At 48.6% G+C, this 17,090-nt stretch overlaps 2 protein-coding genes across 2 annotated transcripts; one reads left to right on the top strand and one right to left on the bottom strand.

Moving 5' to 3' along the window:
• On the top strand, nucleotides 1-3,178 carry IL12A (interleukin 12A; the record flags this gene model as incomplete). The annotated part of the gene is made up of 4 exons (XM_037407302.1): nucleotides 1-141; nucleotides 1,359-1,478; nucleotides 1,732-1,836; nucleotides 2,718-3,178. Coding segments are annotated over 4 exons (534 nt in total), but the record flags the coding sequence as incomplete, so codon positions are not given.
• A 1,448-nt stretch (nucleotides 3,179-4,626) lies between these two features.
• Nucleotides 4,627-15,787, bottom strand: LOC119156927 (caspase recruitment domain-containing protein 8-like). The gene is made up of 16 exons (XM_037407384.1): nucleotides 15,445-15,787; nucleotides 14,003-14,034; nucleotides 13,667-13,720; nucleotides 13,031-13,081; nucleotides 12,552-12,581; nucleotides 11,408-11,455; nucleotides 11,261-11,304; nucleotides 11,099-11,148; nucleotides 10,123-10,343; nucleotides 9,793-10,043; nucleotides 9,042-9,176; nucleotides 8,596-8,734; nucleotides 8,090-8,143; nucleotides 7,908-7,991; nucleotides 6,495-6,764; nucleotides 4,627-5,694 (listed from the first exon to the last, which is right to left on the bottom strand). Exons 1-16 carry the CDS (start codon nucleotides 15,651-15,653, stop codon nucleotides 5,675-5,677), a joined length of 1,692 nt encoding a protein of 563 aa, XP_037263281.1. The 5' UTR covers nucleotides 15,654-15,787; the 3' UTR covers nucleotides 4,627-5,674.
• Nucleotides 15,788-17,090: the final 1,303 nt, after the last annotated feature.

Raw genomic sequence — 17,090 nt, 5'->3', positions numbered from 1 at the left:
CTGCCCGCGCTCTGCCTGGCACTGGCCCTGCCGCCCCCCGCCCGGGCGCTGCCGGCCCCCGGCCGCCCCCGCCTCGCCGAGGGGCTGAGCCGCTCCCTGGAGCTGCTGGCGGCTGTCAACGCCTTCCTCCACCGGCTGAAGGTCTGACAGGGGCCGGCGGGACACGGGCTGGGCGGGCTGGGCAGGCAGCGAGGGGGAGGTCGTGGTACCCAGGCGGGCGGTGATGGGTTGGCGATGACACCCAGGTGGGCGGTGATGCGGCAGCGGTGGTACCCAAGCAGGCAGTGATGCGGCAGCAGTGGTACCCAAGCGGTACCCAAGTGGGCAGTGATGCGGCAGTGGTGGCACCCAGGCAGGCAGCGATGAGGCAGTGGTGGCACCCAGGCAGGCGGTGATGTTACCCAGATGGGCAGTGATGTGGCGTGGTCATACCCAGGCTGGCAGTGATAGTACCCAGCTGGGCAGTGATGGGTTGCTGAGGATACCTGGGAGGATGGATGTTCTCTGTTGATTCACTTTAAAAATCTATAACTGGCTGTTGCTTTCATGCCTCCCTTGATCAGCCCTTTAAAATGGGCATTTGCTCAGGTCTCTTTCTCAGCCCTGATTCACCTCAGCCCCACAGAAACACACACACCATTAGCAGTGCCAGAAACACATCAACAGCTGATTTGAATGCTCTCTGTTTTGGACATGCTCTTTCTCTAAGGCCCCTGCAAAGCTGGCTCAGGAAACACTTGCTCCTGACCTTGTCTTTATATTTGCATGTTGCTGGTGTCATTGGTTTGGTGCAGTAGCATCTTCCCATGCTAAAGCCCACTGGCAGTAGTGCCAAGGGGATTTTTTTGGCTAAAATTCCCTGCTATTGTTGCAAGCTTCATCTCAGAAAACTGCAAAAAACCCCACCACTAAATAGGTGTGCTGTTCCACACTTACGGTGGGTCAGCAGGCACTGTTAAAGGTCTATGTGGATGGTATTTGCTGTTTTTCACTTTCTAAGAGATAGTTTACATTTGAAACTGTAGCAACATAAAGTTCTCAATAGATTTGGTGCCTGAGAGAATAATCTAAATTAACAGAGGCAGTACAACTTGCAACAACATATAAACCAAACTGTGAAAAGTCTGCGCTTATTCCCATTAAACACAACCACCACAGCATTGCAGTCTCTTGGTCTATTTGCTATCTTTCATATTTAACTGCAGTCTTCACACAGCCTCATTCCTAGAATTCAGCTAAGCACAGAGAGCCATGATGCATCACAAAGAATTGTGTGTATTTACACACGCACATATATATATGTATACAGTACCGTGAAGCTGAGTCAGTGACACATTTTTATTCCCTTCTTAACACAGGAGCTCGGCACCCTGGGATTTGAATGTAACCTTGAAGAGGTTGATCTTGAAGATATCACTAAGAATCGAATCAATACAATAAAAGCTTGCACATCTGAGGATCCAGGGGTAAAAAAAAAATAATAATTTAAAATTATATAAAGTTTCAGCATCATATTTCCATAGAACAGCTAGCTGTATAATTCACACTTCCACAAAATCACCATGTCTCATTTCTTCTTTAATTTGCAGACTGGAAACTGTCCAACACTGGAAAGATCTACTTTTGATACGGTAAATTGCAAGTTTCCCCAAAGAACCCCTTCTTTTGCTTGTACGTGTAAAGCATTTAACAACAGATTCCCACATTTCCTAATAATTCTGACTTGTGCAGAGTAAATGCCTGTGGGGAATCTATGAGGACCTGAATGCCTACAGGGCAGAGCTGAAGAGCTTCAATGATCAAAAGGTGATGGAAACCATTGATGAAATGATGAAAGTAAGTGTTTCTGTCTGTCTCCTTCCTTTCTGCTATTTCAGTCTTAAACCAGAGTTTGCTCCATTCTACAGTCAGTCAAATAGTGATATTTCTTTAATCTGTTAATTTAAAAAATGGTCTGTTACTGTTTTTCCTAGAAGGGACTGGATTTTTTATGAACTGTGTGTCGCACCATGTTTTTGCCTTGCTGGTATGGCCAATGCATCAGGACTCGGGCGCGTGGCTCCTGAGCAGCCCTCCTTCCTTCGCTCTGCTCCACTCTCACAAGGAGATGGGCTACAGGCTCTTCTGCCAGCTCCTCGGGGAACTCAAAAATAGAGTAAAAGATAACGGGGACATCGCTCTATTTCTCTTCCAAATACCAAATAACAGTACTCCCAGTACACTGAATACGACATAGGATGTACTGAACTTTGATAAATATTATTAGTGAGTAGAGGGAACAGATGTTAAAAGCTGTTTAACAAAAGCTAATTAAAAAAAAAAAAAGTTAATTGTCTTTGTATTGACACAGTATCTCCCAATAGCCTGGGGATTCTGAGCCTGGTCTAAAGGGTCACTGGACAAAGCCGGCCATAGGCTTAGTATTAAAAAAGCACCTTTATTCCTGGGCAGAAAGAGCCTCTGTGCACAAATGGACATTTTTGTCTTGAGGAAAGTACAGCCGTGCATCCTAAGGCTATTAATTATATCATTAAATATTTCAAACTTTATCCTAAGCCTATTAATTGTTTCATTAAAATTTCAGATTTTTCTTTTATGAGAATACATTCCTATTTCTAAATCTTGTCATTTATCACTCAGGGGGTGAAAAACCTAAAGAGTTTTTTTTTGTTTTAGCCACTTTCTGGTGAGTTTTTAACACCCCTACCTCTTCCCAGGCCCTGAAGGGCAGCAGCAGGAGCATGCCGCAGCCGGCGGCAGGCGCGGGGCTGGCCTCCTTCAAGGAGCGGATGAAGCTCTGCAGCATCCTTCACGCCTTCCGGATCCGCGCCTTCACCATCACCAGGACGATGAACTACCTGACCTCCCTGGAGAGCTTGCTGTGAGCGCCCAGCACTCCGCGTGTCGGGGGACCTGAGGGTGCCTTGGAGAAAAAACAGTGTCAATACCCTGCGAGGTGTTGGGGGCTTTTAAAGAATCTAGCACATAATATTTCACAGCATTTCTTATAAATCATGTTTTAGCAAGCTCTTATAAGTGCCTTTTAAGCTATCATATTAAACTTCTAGATTTCTAGAAAACAAGCTACACTGTAGTACCAAAATGTTCTTAAACCATCACTCAACAGTAATTTGTCTTAACTGTTCTATTTATTTAGCTGTAATTTTTAGAAATTGAAACATGCTTATAGAAATCTATTTATGATTATATTCCTTATTTATTCTATTTATTACCTATTAAAACTATAGTTTGCATAAAAATGGTGGTGTCTTTTCTTTTTTTCTTCCTTGAGCTATAACATGAATACTTCTAAAATATTTTGAATATTGCTGGCATGTAAAGGTATACCTTGGTAACTTTTAGCACTGGTATCATATTTTAAAATCCTATTTCTGTCTTCTTACTTACATCAGTTTCTCATGGGTTTTCCCTCAGACTGGGCACCCAAAGCAACCCGTGGGCTTTCATCCTCATTTACTGTGATTTTCCAGCCGGTTACATGGGAGGAGCCCTGGCCCCACCAAAAATCAATGGCTAAATTGCTTGTTTCAGGGAGGCAAGGATTTATCCATGGAGGCCAGGAGGGATGCAGGAGGATGACCTTCCCCCATTCCTGCCCACGGTACATGAGCCAGCCCAGGTGAAGTCCCCCCTCCAGCAGCCAAGCAGCAGCTTTGGCCACGTCCCAGCCAGCTCCCACACTGCCTCTGCTGCCCCTCATCTCTTGGTTTTCAGCTCTTTCCCCTTGCTTGGTTTCTCCAAGCTCTGCCCTCCCAACTCCTTGGGGACCCCCAAGCAGCACCCTTTGATGCTGAAGGATTGGTGGGATCCTCAGTTCTTCTAGATGCTGAGGGGGCCACTGCCACCCTCCATCCCCTCCCCTCTTCCCCAAGCACTGGCATTACCCACCCACCACACCAGCCCTTAAAATGCAATCTTACAAACTCCCCCTGCCTGGACTAGAGCCGTGGTCCCTACTCCCACAGACCACCCCCAACACAGACCAAGTTGTAAGGTAAGAGCAACCTCACACTTCAGTGCTGTGATGCACCTGTAACGTCCAAATCCCTTCTGCCTGCGAGAACTGGACAAAGCCAAACTGAAGACCGCAGAAATACAACATACTCTTTTTTTTTTTTTTTTTTAACAGCTTCTTGATTTTGATTTAAAGAAGCTGAAGGTTGAAGACCTTCTCTCTTTTGACCATCTGCTACGCAACCCGGTTACCCTCATTATTACTAATCAGCACCTTTTTTCCAGCTTTGATCGATTTCTGCTTTTGACCAGAGGGTCCTATTAGATCTTTGAGTTTTACCTGGTATCTTAAAGATCCCCCTGATGGCAATTTCCCTTGGCTTCTCCCAGAGAAAAGAGCCCAGGGCTGCTGTGCTGGGGATGGACAGCCCCACACAAGCATCCCTGCCTTCCACAGCTTTTTTCCCCCCTAAATGCCTCACTGGAAGAAGAGCCCACAAAGTCCTGGGCACCGACACAGCCCTTCCCGTCAGCGCTCGGCTGTATGCAGCATTGGAGCATCAAGGGCTGAAAAGGCGGCCCATAACACAACCACCTTGCCACATTTCATCCAACGGCTAAAATAAAGAGAAAATAATCAAAAATCATACGTAAATCGCGTACATGTTTCTTTTTTAATCCTTATTTTTCAAAAGTATGCTTTTCCTTTCATAAACATATGCAGAGGAAGATGATCAAAAGAATCACTTGTCTTTAAAATCAAGACAATCTCCTGTATCACGTTACCACCCTCTTCTGCAAATAAGGTTCTTTCCAAATCTTTTCCAGTTCTGTAGTATGTGCATTGCTGAGCAACAGCCTCTGCCAAGATTTTGGCTTCTTCCATTTTAGTTTAAGCACCTAATTCTATTCCATTTAAAATTATCAAGCAAAAAAAAGTATAAAAAGTTTCTAATAAAAAAAAATATGTACAACATAAAAAAAATCTCATAAAAATTGAGACAGACTATACAGAAAAGAGTGAAGAAGAAATTCCCAGGGAAAATTTAAAGTTGCCTGGAGTTATTAAGTGGTGTTCCCGTGAAACCAGTCTTCGGGTTTTTAGAAAACAGAACCACAGCTTAACAAGGACTGATTGTACACAAGTATATACAGTGATTATGTATATGTACAGTGATTATGCAAAGGAATTTATCTGCAAGTTTAGGATTATTCTTCCCTGATTCTGGGCATCTGTGAGAAATACAGTGTACCTCATGATTTTGGCAGTTCAATATTTTTTTTAAGGGGATGAAAATTTCCGCATAACTTTCCTCCCTGTCTTTCCCTGATAGAAATAAAAATGTTTCCTGATAACAACCATGTACCTGAACAAGGTAAAGTGGTTTCTTCCAGTGTTCACGTCTTTTAGGACCGGCTCAAACATGACAAAGCTGGGTGGCAGCGCTGGGTTTCCCCAAGCACGAAGCCCTGCGCTGCCAGCCGCAATGCCGGGATCCGCTGCAAGACTGATTGCTCCTGAAAGTCTTAGATGTGCTCATAGCCACGCAAAATTTCATTCACATTTCTTGTGGAGACACTGCCTAAACTTTCCACTGAGTGATGATGCCTTGCATCTTCCTCCCCGGATCCCAGCGCAATGCCGGGGGAGTGGCTGGAGAAGCTCCCGCCGTGCTCCTTCCAGCTGCAGCTCCACAGCTCAGCACCGAGCCCAGAAACCTGAGGAAAGGAACACGCACAAACACACACGGGTTAGCTGACCTCTAGAAGTTACTGCAATATTGAAGTTGAATAATAAATGTATTATAATAAACGCTATGTGAGAGCACAGGGCTCTGGCACAGGCAGGTTTGGGAGGGTCAGATGAGCAAGGGAGCTCCCCCCACCCTTTGCAGCAACATTGCTTCTGGGGAGAATTAAGAAAGAACAAAGTTTTGCCTGTATCAGAAAAAAAAAAAAAATTGTTTCTGAGAAAGGTTCCCCATGGCTGGCTGAGTTCTCAGCTCGCTGCACAGCTCTGGCTTGCAGAGGATGGACCGAACGTGAGGAGCCGCACAGAAATAAGCGGGAGCACCCATGGGCAGTGAGGGAATACATACACACACACGGGTCTGCAGGACCCAGCCGCTAAGTCATCCATCAGGGGAAGGTGTTAATTAACCGTTCCTAAAACAGATAAGAGTAAAGACCCAAACATCTCTTCTCAGGACTTCCAGAGAAGACCCAGCATTGGCTTGGGTCTATAGCACCGATTTGCTTGACCATGACAGCCAGGTCATGCTGGGAGCACTATTAACACAGTCAGTGCAGAAATATTATTCATTTTATAGCAGTTTCTGAAGGGAAGTATAAAAATGCCACAAGAAAGAAAGAAAGTCATTGCTGACATCAAAGGGAGACAATTTTGACCTATGTAGTAAAACATGTACTAGGCATTTGGTAAACTCTCTGATGTGAATTCTTAAAATACATCTGAAACACACTGATGTAATTAAATAAATATAACGGGAAGGCGATACCTTGCAGGGCTTGCAGTATCTCATAGGACACTTTTTCACGGAGACTTCTGTACAAGGCTTCTGCAGTTCCGTTGCTTTGTTCTCTGTCTCTCCACTTGCTCAACACCAGAAATTTTTGCATATTAACTTCTTCTTCTGTTGCCTGAATCTGCTCGATGTCTTTCATTTCCATCTGAAGACACTCAATGGCAATTTCTCGCCACTGCCTACCAAACAACTTTGCGATCACCATCAGCTGTTGATCAGTTAGGTTTTTTGTTTCAATTCCATCTGAAAAGACACAGAACAAAAGCCAGATTTAACATTGCTCTCTCATTAAACTTGTAACTAAATTACACTACTAGTTCCACGTGTGGCCAGGGGACATACGATGAAGGTAATCTTATTCAGATTATCCAGCAAGGTCAGAGCCGAGTGCTGGAGAAAAGGACTAAGAAGCTGAAGCTCACGAAGATGACAACACCTGATGGCATGCTGGCTGCTGTACATCAGTGGGTTGCTCCCCATTTATAAGCAGCCGTGCATCCAGCAGAAGAACTCCCTTGGTACATTAAGTTACCAAGCACCCAGAAATTTTGAGATGTATAAAATTAAAGGCCATGCTAAGCACTCTCTCTCTCCCATGCCTGCTGTTCTCAAAACCTCTGGCTGCTCTGGAGAGGTGATGTTTGTTTTTCCTTTAATTACAATGGCTCAGAAGCCTCAGCCCTGCTGTTACACAGCCTGAGCCGCTTTCCTTCTTTGCTTTCCTTCTCCCCGTCATCACTCACACATCAAACCGAGGTTCTGAGGGATGGAAGCTCTCCCTCTGGTGGCTACAGGCACCCATAAACAAACACCTTCTTGGCTACTTTTGCTGATGGGTTTTTTATTTATTTATTTATTTACTTGTTAAACTCACATTATTTCTTCTTTTTTTTTTTCCAGGTAACTGTTAATAAATGAGGAGTTTCTGGGTGGGAGCTCCCAGACACCATCAGGGCATCACATGTCAAAAATAAATATGAGCTGCTTTTGGTTTTTAATTATTATTTTGTCTAGCCTGTTATCGCTCAGGAGATATCCCAAGCACAAAGTCTAAGACATGTAGTGGAAACCTCTTTCAAAAATAGCCACTATTGCTCAGTCTTAAAAGACAATATCATTTTACCTGAAGCTTTTAAAGCAAATTGCCTAGCTGCTTCCCCCCATTTATTTACCAAATGCATGACAGTGTAGCAAAGCGCACAAACGTAGGTAAAAAATTCTGCACCTACAAAAGCAGCGCTTTCTCCTCCTATATTTCATGCTCTGATTTGTGTAAGTCTTTAAAAAAGCAAGCTCAGGTTCAATTCAAAGGATAAAAAACCCCTCCAAAACCAAAAAAGAAACAAAACCAAACATGTTGTTTTAAATGACACAGAAATGCTTTACCTGCAGGATTGCTGCTCTTTTGCTTTTTGCCACAGATCTCGTCTTCTTTCAAAATGCTGAGGGCTAGTTTCCGTTTTTTGACACCTAAGAAGAAAGCAAGAGGTGATGTTGTTTCTTTAGTATCACCTGAGCTACAAAAGCAAGCCAGGTACCAGCCCTGACTTGTCTTCAAACTGACTTACTGACTGCGCTTCTTTTCTGCTCGTTTTTATTCTGATCGTAATGTATCCAGTCACCTGGGAAACAGTTTGTAGAGGAAACAAAATGTGAGGCAGGAATTCCCACTGCTATGCCTTACATCCAACAATTCTTGGGCACAAAACCAAGCTATTGGGTGGATTCTGGCTGCTGAGCTAAGATTTTATAGAACGAGACGACTATCCCCTTTTCGCCCACGTGCTGCAGCACGCCACCGATAACATGCAGTAGAGATTGTGCATTATCCCCCGTAAGTAACACGAGAGCGGAGCATCCTCCCGCGGCCCCGCAGCCTTCGCCCCTTTGCTCCCGAGGGATCCGGCAGGTCACTGCAACCTCCTGGGGTGCTCCTCTACATTTTATCACTTCCAGCCCCAAACCCGGTGGTTTTAACAGTAGGAATTTAGGTGTACCCAAGGGCCGAGTTATACTCCAGCTCCTGCACCTTTTCAGCAGGAACCAACTAGTCGCGGGAAGACCAAAGACTCACTCTCCCTTAGTTTTGCTTTCCAGACGGTCGCTTCGGACTCTAGCTCAACCAAAGACAAGGTGAAGTCATCAGGTTTCTCCAAATAGACTTCAATGTAACTTTTTAGTTTCAAGAGAGATCCGTCAACAAATTCAATTTCCTATACAATGGAAATATGTTAAAAATAAATATTTATCCAAAACATATAAACTAAAGAGGAGGTATTTGGCTACTGACACAGATCTGAGCCCAACCCCTATCTCCCCAGAGTTTTGCTGTTGACTTCAGTGTCAGGATTTCATCCCAGAGCTTTAGGGCTCTAAGAGGAAAATGCTTTCTGCAGCAATGGCAAATGAACGTGAAAAATGCCCTTAATGCCAGTGCAGGAGCGCAGAGGCAAAGCCACTTCGTGGCACGTTTCTAATGAAGCTGCAGTGCACGAAATGGGGGTTGTGTAAGGGACTCACCTCTGGAGTTATTTCAGCTTCTGGCTCACAAATTAATCTATACTTCTTTCCTTTCTGTAGTAACTTCTGGCATACAGGGGGCTTGTCAATTTTAATGAATTTCTTATTAGAATGTTTTACAGCTTTTGAGATATCCTAAAATTTAAAAATATGATTTAAAGGTTACTCACATCAGTAAAGGAATTACCATTTAAAACTTAGTTAATGTGGCTCTCTGGGCTTTTCTCTGGCCACAGCTCTATAGAACGGCCACGACCCGTTCCACAGGGCAAACATTACAGAAAGCTGCACACGAAACACCACACTCAAAAACACCCGAGGAACCTCTGCAGCTATCATGCTACAGGGGTGAAAATAGATAAAAGAGGTTGCAACCTGAATAAAAGGAAGGTCATTTGCTGCTGTCATCTTCTAGTGTTTGCCTGTGTGTTGTTGGGGGGAATGGGTGAGAGGACAAGAAGCTCCTCCAGGTATAAATCCTGAGCTCTGTGGATTTTAGTGGCAAATGGGTTTCTTTTCTACAGCAGCTTGTGAGCTGCTACTTCAATATAATATCCTAACTTGGCTGGCAGACCTTTCTGGTACGGAAGTCTCATTATAGACAGACATACACGTATAGCTCTGCATGCAATTGCTGGGGCGAGAGAAGAGCATCTCACTGCCGCACCCCATCCTCCGTGCAGCGTCCCCAGCACCAGCCCTGCTGGTATTTCTACACCACGCCACACTACACCCCCGACACCAGCCATACCTTTATAAAGGAGTCATTGTTTGTAGCCACGTAGACCCGAAAGGACAAGGAGGGGTGCTCATCAATGACTTTGTAGAGGATGACGGCACCGTGGTACTGCACGGGCTCCTGGCTCTGGATGAGTGGTCCCACCGGTGACAGCGAGCTCACCAGCCACTTCACGTGCGAGGCCGAGTAGTCGGCGGAGGGCTCGATGGCTGCTCCCTCGCCCTTGATGTGCAAAACCTTGAAGGCCATGCCAGCACCATGATCTGTGGGGACACGGGGCTGCCTCAGCACCTCCTGCTCCAGCAGCCCCCCGCAGCCACCGGGCCGGCCACCAGCACTCACCGCCCAGGCAGAGGGAGTGGGGAAACTGGATGGAGGTGAGAGCAGGGGCTGAGTCGCAGCGCACGTCGAAGAGGGGGCCGCCCACGATCCACGGCTTTTCCACCAGGCTGGCGTATTTGCTCCAGGATAAGAGGGAATATGTGATTTTGACGGGCCCCGTTACTTCAAAAATCAAGCCTGTGAGGCTGCACTGGTAAGTCCCCTCTGCATCCAGCCGTGCCCTGCCGTGGGCAAGAACAACCTGGTTAGTTTAGTTTCCCCTGCCTAGCAAATACTATAGAAATGTGGTTTGCAAGGGATAACAAAATCCCCTCCCAACCAGCCAAGAGCACTTTATCTAAATAGCACAGAAGCCACAACAATTTTTTTTCTCTCTAGTCCCTACGTTTAAACTGTCACTGGACTGTTAAAAACTGGCCAGGCCAATGCACGCAAAATAGCTGGAATGAACATTTTGCATAACGCTTCCTGCAAACGAGGCAGCTGCTTGTACACAAAAGGCTCAGCGCAGCTCCCATCAACATCGAAGCCAACATCATGCACGCACGGACACCACCAACATCACGCACTGATGACAACTTCCAAGCCAGAAAGAGGTAGAACAAGGCTAGCGTCCAAAATAAAATGCAGGGTCAGTGCAAACAGGGAGGATGACTATTCCTGTGAAGCAGGCCAAGACCCTTCGTGTGTGTCCAGACTAAAACAAGCACGTAAAAATGTACCTGACATTAATTACTGCAGCAAGACAAGGCAGGCAGGAAACCTTCCTAAGAACTTTCTTGGACCGGGATCTGGAGGCAGCATAGGCAGCTGCTCTAAATTGCTTATTTTTAAGGATTTGGGGGTATCTTCTGGTATTACTCCAAATGTATTTGTGCAGCAAATTAGTTTTTTTCCCCACTCAAACTGAAGAGAGAAGTATCTTGATGACAACAGTGTAAATGTATACCCATTGTATTAAAAAAAAAATCCATACACATATTGTCCTCCAGACAGTCTCCTAGGGGTCACTTGCTCCTTCTGGTCCTATAAACAGATTTTAAAAATACATATTTTAAGAAGTCTATAAGACAGCAGAATTATAATTTGCAAATTATCTCATGCAAAATATGTGGGTCGGTTTTTTTGATAAACGTACATTTTCATTTCTGCAGTGCTCACAGGGTAGCAGACAGTTTGCTCCTAGTGAGAAAACAGGAAGATCAGCTCATTAAAAGCAAAGTAATTAAACACTTGGGGGAAAAAAAAAAAACAAACCACTGGCCCTTGAGAGATCCGTTACTACCTGATTCATCGCAGCACGGTAGCAACTCCTTCTCCTCCTGTTCTTCATCTAAAAAAGAAGTTTGCAGCAAATACCTCAGCCTCCAGCAGGTTTCTGCTCCCATGTGCAGCAAGGACAACCCACCAACCTAATTCGCTTACATTCACCAAAACCTCCGGAGAATATTCCTGAGACCCAAGCTGTTGCATGCACACCTGCACGTGCAGGCTGTGCACAGCGTGGGAGTGAAGCCGAACTCCAGGAAACAGCTTTTGTCAAAACTTCATAACTTACCCAAACTAGTGGAAATTTTCAAAGGGTTAAAAAAAGATTCAACCCCAGGAAGAGTCGCAAGGTGCCAAGTACAAAGTTCAGCCACCTGGCACAGAAGCTGGCAACAGGGCTTCCCAGTGAGCAGGCAGCCACGCTGTTTGCAGTGTATTTGCCCTTAAAATTATTTAAAAGTGCCCAAACGCTCCTTAGTGACCCACAACATGGCAGAAAGCGAGCAGAGCTGACGCATCAAGGAAACGCCTTTACCCCAAGGGGTGGATTTTGCAGAAGCCAAGCAGCAGAGCTGTTGTGACAAGGCGTGAGGAAGGGCTGGCTGCCGGCGTGCCGCCCGCTCCTGCTCCCCGTCCCACCAACACCCCTCCCTGCAAGCAGGGACTCCAGCCAGCCTGTCCCAAAGTCATCCTGGGACTTCACCGCCCTCCTGGCCAGGCAGATGTGGGAGAGGCAGAAAATGTATTGCTACAGCGAACAGCCTGGAAAACATCAGGCAAACTCCAGCGAGTGCGCTGGCACCCTTCCTGCAGTGATGCTATTTCAGTCCCCGAGCCACAGCGGGGTTGTCGTGACCTGGGGCCACCCGCAGCACGTGGAAGCTCAGCTCGGCTCCATCCTGCACCTCCCCACGGCCACAGCCCTGCTCCGGCTCCGTGTGCAAGCAGGGGCAGCCGTGTCCCCACGCAGGCACCCCACACACCCCCTTCCTGGGCACGCACTGCAGCGAGCCGTCCTCCCCAAGGGCTCGCAGGCGACGCTGGGCAGCTCTAAATCCCTCTTCTGCCATCAGCTGTCGCTACCCACGCACATCACTTATCTGGGCTGGCTCCCCCTCGCCATGCAAGACATATAAGGAACAAAATAAAAGTGCACTCACGTGACCGTCTTCCATCCGACTCCTCTGCATCTGATGAGAAAAAGCTTCGTAATTATTTAACTAAAGACTATCAATCTTGCATGAAACCAGAATAAACTGCTGGTGGTGTAACCTGCCTAAGAGCAAAGCCGCAGGCTTTTCATCAGCAGAAAACGCTTCCTTTAATTCTTTTCCTGTCCATCCTGTTTTGCCACTTTTGCTGCCAACTTTTAAGCAGATTTATAGCCTCTTGGTGTGTCGCGTGTTATGTCTACAAGGCTACAGCAACATTAGGTGCTGCTCTTCTATTATTGCTCTGCTCTAAACCGAGTGGCTAGAAAACCATGTGCTCACAGAGAGATCATTCTGCTTTTCAGCATGCGACCACTGAATTAACAGTCTGGCACAAGAACCTTGGGACCACTCCCATGCAAAGCAGCTGTTTTCAACCAGGTGGACATCTTCAAAAGAGAGAGAATAAATCACAACACGATGCTCACCTGACTCTTCTTCCGAGCTACTGCTGGAGCTGGTTTTGGAACCCTCCTCTCCTGAACAAGATTACACCCCGTTAGTCACAGGCAGAATGAAATAAGGCAATGCCACAGGGAAGTAAAAGGATAGATCCAAAGTTTAAATACATCAGGTTGGTCAGCCAGTTAGCTAGCAGAAAAAAAATACTGAGGTAGAGAGGAACATCAGAGCATCAAATCACAGCAGCAGAGGAGACCTAGGGGTCACCCAGGTCCTTCTGAAAGGTATGTGCGATGTTCAAAGAGCTTAATTTTCCTGTTTTACACAACCTGGGACTGCTCTGGAGCTTCACCTGTGGCACGTCCCAGTACACCCAGTTAAAGTATGGGTTTCTGTGGCATGCAAGTGAGGTGGGAGAAGCACTGGTGGGAGCTGGTGTGTCCCACCAGTGATGCAACTCACATGGATGCACCAGACGTGGCTTTAATAAATTATTCTTACAAACATAAGTTGAAGAGAATCCAGTATTGCAAAGCAAGTGACTGGAGGAGTCACAGCAGTGTCTACACAGGGGTTTTATCATGTTGTGGGGAACCGGCAGGCGCAAGGCCAGCCACGCCATCCCACGTGCGGGGCAAGCCTGCAGCCACGTGTGTGCTCACCCACTGGGTGCTCCTCGGCCGAGCCCTCTCCCTCCGTGCTGCCAGCTGCCACCTCTGCAAGAGAAAAGCAGTCAGGGGACATAAGCTTCAAAAAGATTAACTCCTCTCTTGGTGTTTTTGTACTATGCAGGTTGGAGGAAGGGAATAAATAGCAAAGGAATATGAATTTTAAAAAACAGTATAAAAAAAATCAAAACTCTTATACATGAAACCAAGGCATTGCACCGAGGTGTTTTAAAGTCAGCAGTTACAATAATTGTCATTTCCATTCCAAAGGCTGGGCATTTCTCATAACAAGCCCATTTGAAGTGCAGTTATTTCATGAAATTACTGTACCTTTTTCATCTGAAGAGAGGGACTCAGCTCTGCTGGAAGACAAAATGGGAAATACATGAGCAGATCCACCAGTCCTCTCCCACCTTCCACACAAGCAGCATCTACCCACCTCCCTGCCCGCTGGCATCGCTCCCTGGCTTTGGCCAGGGAACCAGAGGTTGCAAGGGGACTGGGGAGGGGGGCTTGGTGTTTAAAAATTAATTTTCTTTAACATGACCTACGGCCCTAGCTCTTGTCCTAGCCCTGCCAGGGATGCCTGACTGCTGCATGTGCACTGGCACAAACCCTGGGCCCTGGCCCCCTTTGCCAGGTGCCCGTTGGCTCTATAGCAATCCAGGCGGAATCCCCAAGCAAGGCACAAAGCTCAGATAAACATGGTGGCTCGGCCACAGCAGATGACTCCAACAGACCTCATCACCCATTTGTGGCCTGTGGCAAATTCAGACCAACCTCCGGTCTCATTCACTCTTGAAAAGGGGAAATATGCTGGTTTTGTCATTTAAAGATAAAGATCAGGTCTGGAAACCTTTCTGTGGAGCTCCACAGCGTCTTTCCTGCAGCCCCACCAAATAACCACCATAAAAGCTGCTGCTGAGGAAGGGAATCGCCATGGGCACAGTCACCATAAACCAGCAGGCGATATCCAGCTCGCTCTCACTCTGGTGGCACCAGCAAATATCTCAGCCCTTCTGCCCTGCCAGCAGCCTGCTGGAATAGCCGCCGTATGCCATGTGGGCAGGGAAAAGCATCTATCCCCTCGCTTCTCGTCTATCCCCTCGCTTCTCGGAGGCAGGAGAGGGATTTCAGTGCCGCCCCGGTGATGCTGAGGGATGCTGGCAACGGCAAAGCTGAGCCACTGCAGTTGCTCTTTGGCAGCTCAGTTCAGGAGGTTGATTTTGACCATCCTGGGCCACCGCTGTGCACCCACAGCCCACCTGCTCCCTGGGGTGCACCCGGCAGACAGGGGGTGCCACTGGATGAGCGGGCATCATCGCAAGGGACAGAGCCTCAGCCGCCACTGCACTGGGGCAGCTCAAATTAAGATTTAAATTAAATTTTAAGCTCATAAAATTAAAGCTCAAATTAAAAAATAGAAAATGGATAGGTGGTAATGGTAGAGGCAAGAGAAGAACTCCACGAAGGTATGGCTGAGGCACTAGGTGAAACAACGCAGGCAAGGGGGGCCCGGGTGCAGCACGGCAGGGCGGGTGGCTGCACTGGGATGCTCCCACACAGCCTGGAGCTGCCAGTTTGCTAGCCCAGGGCAGGGGAAACAGTGCTGCAACCAGCGAGGCACGCGGGAGAAACTGGGGAAGGGTTTTACCGCGGGCGCGAATGGGAAATTACACAACAGCGAGTTTGCTTCCAAACTGTATCTTAAGAAAAAAAACCAATAAATAATGACACAGTATCTGCAAGGGTTGGACGAAGCCCGGACATACCCCAGAGACGGTGCCTGAGCCAAGCGCCGTTTGTGCAACCCCTCCACCGAGCGCTGCCTTCTGCACCAGCCCTGCCAGCAGCGGTACGACCCCCGCGCCGCGGCGCCCCCCCCTCCCTTATAAACCGAAAAACAGGCTCGAGAGGGGAGAAGCTGGGGGCAAAGCCCCCACCGACCCCTTTCGGTGTCAGCAACCCGCCCGCCGCTCATGCCCCCAGGGGCGACAGCACGGGCGGCCGCGGCCCCCGCTGAAGCCAAACAGCGCTCGCGGCTTCGCAGGCAGCAGGTGAACGGGCGGCGCTCCCGGCGGGCCCGGCGGCGGGCCCGGGGGTGCGGGGCCCGGAGTGGAGCCGGTGGTGGAGCGGGAGCGCGGGGCGGAGCGGGCCCGGGGCGGAGCGGGCCCGGCGGCGCGGGAGCGCGGGGCGGAGCGGGGCCGGGGCGGAGCGGGCACGCCGCTGGCTCGCCGAGCGCTTTTGTTTGCCGGAGGGGGGGTGCCGAGCGGGGCGGGGGGCAGCGGGCGACCCGGGCAGCGGATGCGGGGAGCTGGGGAGGCTCGGGGAGCCCCCGCTGCAGGTGCAAGGCCGGGCCGTGGGCCCCAAAACCGCTGTGGGGTTTTGTTGTTTGGGGTTGTTTGGGGTTGTTTGGGGTTTTTTTTTGGGGGGGGGGGGGGGGGGGGCGGAACCGGACGCGGAGGGGGTGCAGAAGGACCGTCTGGGCTCCGTGCTAGCGCGGGCCGGGGACCCTCCGCTGGGGTTCGGCAAGGGGGGGCGGATGGGGCGGCGGAAGGGAACGGGGGGGGGTGATGCTGCGGCGGGTGGAAGGGGGGCTGGGGGTGGAGGAAACAGGAGGATGCTGGGGGGATGGGGACGGTTCTGGAAGGATGCAGGGGGGATGGGGAGGATGCTGGGGGGGCGGGGAGGGGCTGGGAAAGCGGGGGGGGGCGGGAGGGGGGTAAGCTGTGGCAGCGGGAGGACGGCGGAGAATGGAGGGGGGGTGAGAGGAGCAGGGGATGCCGGGGGGAGGCGCGGGGCAGCCAGGACCCCCGCTCCCCCCAGCCCCGCTCACCTGCCGGGCTCCTGCCCGCGGCGGGACATCGCGGCAGCAGGCGGGAGCGCGCGGGGCTCCGGCGGGAAGCACCGTATCGCCGCCGGGGGGCGTGTCCCAGCGGCCCCGCCCCTGCTGCCCGGCCCCGCCCTCAGCCCCCCCCCCCCCCCGCCTGGTTGTATACATATACATATACCCATACACACCGCAGGGCACAGAGCCACTCGGGACTTGCTAATGTATGCCGGATGCATTTGTGTATACATCTGGTGTGTGCATACACATGCACGCCCCAGGTGCTGCACAGGCATACTAGATACACCGTTATGTCAGATAGATACTGTATGGATATGCATGTATACACACTGTATGTGTGCACTGGGTACACTAGTATACTCAGGTACTAGATATACGCTATATAGATACATACCTATATATACACACATATAAGTCTCACACACACATGCTGTCTCAGTATAGATACAGATATGGTATACCTTCATAAATATATATATGGTATGCCTTTATAAATATATACAACTATATATATACTTCATAAATACATATACTATTCATATACTAGACATATTATCTATTATATGT

The sequence above is a fragment of the Falco rusticolus genome, chromosome 13 (assembly GCF_015220075.1).
Source record: "Falco rusticolus isolate bFalRus1 chromosome 13, bFalRus1.pri, whole genome shotgun sequence".
In the NCBI taxonomy this organism is placed as follows: Eukaryota; Metazoa; Chordata; class Aves; order Falconiformes; family Falconidae; genus Falco; species Falco rusticolus.
Note: the sequence above shows the minus strand (reverse complement) of the source record. Positions and strands in the feature narration are given on the sequence as shown.

Excerpts from the sequence above, each read along its gene's own strand:
- LOC119156927 (XM_037407384.1), bottom strand. The coding sequence starts at position 15,653 with ATGAGCGGCGGGCGGGTTGCTGACACCGAAAGGGGTCGGTGGGGGCTT. Across the intron at positions 11,149-11,260 it reads AGCACTGCAGAAATGAAAAT|GACCAGAAGGAGCAAGTGAC; the intron begins GTACGTTTATCA and ends ATCTGTTTATAG. Across the intron at positions 10,044-10,122 it reads CCACTCCCTCTGCCTGGGCG|ATCATGGTGCTGGCATGGCC; the intron begins GTGAGTGCTGGT and ends GTGTCCCCACAG.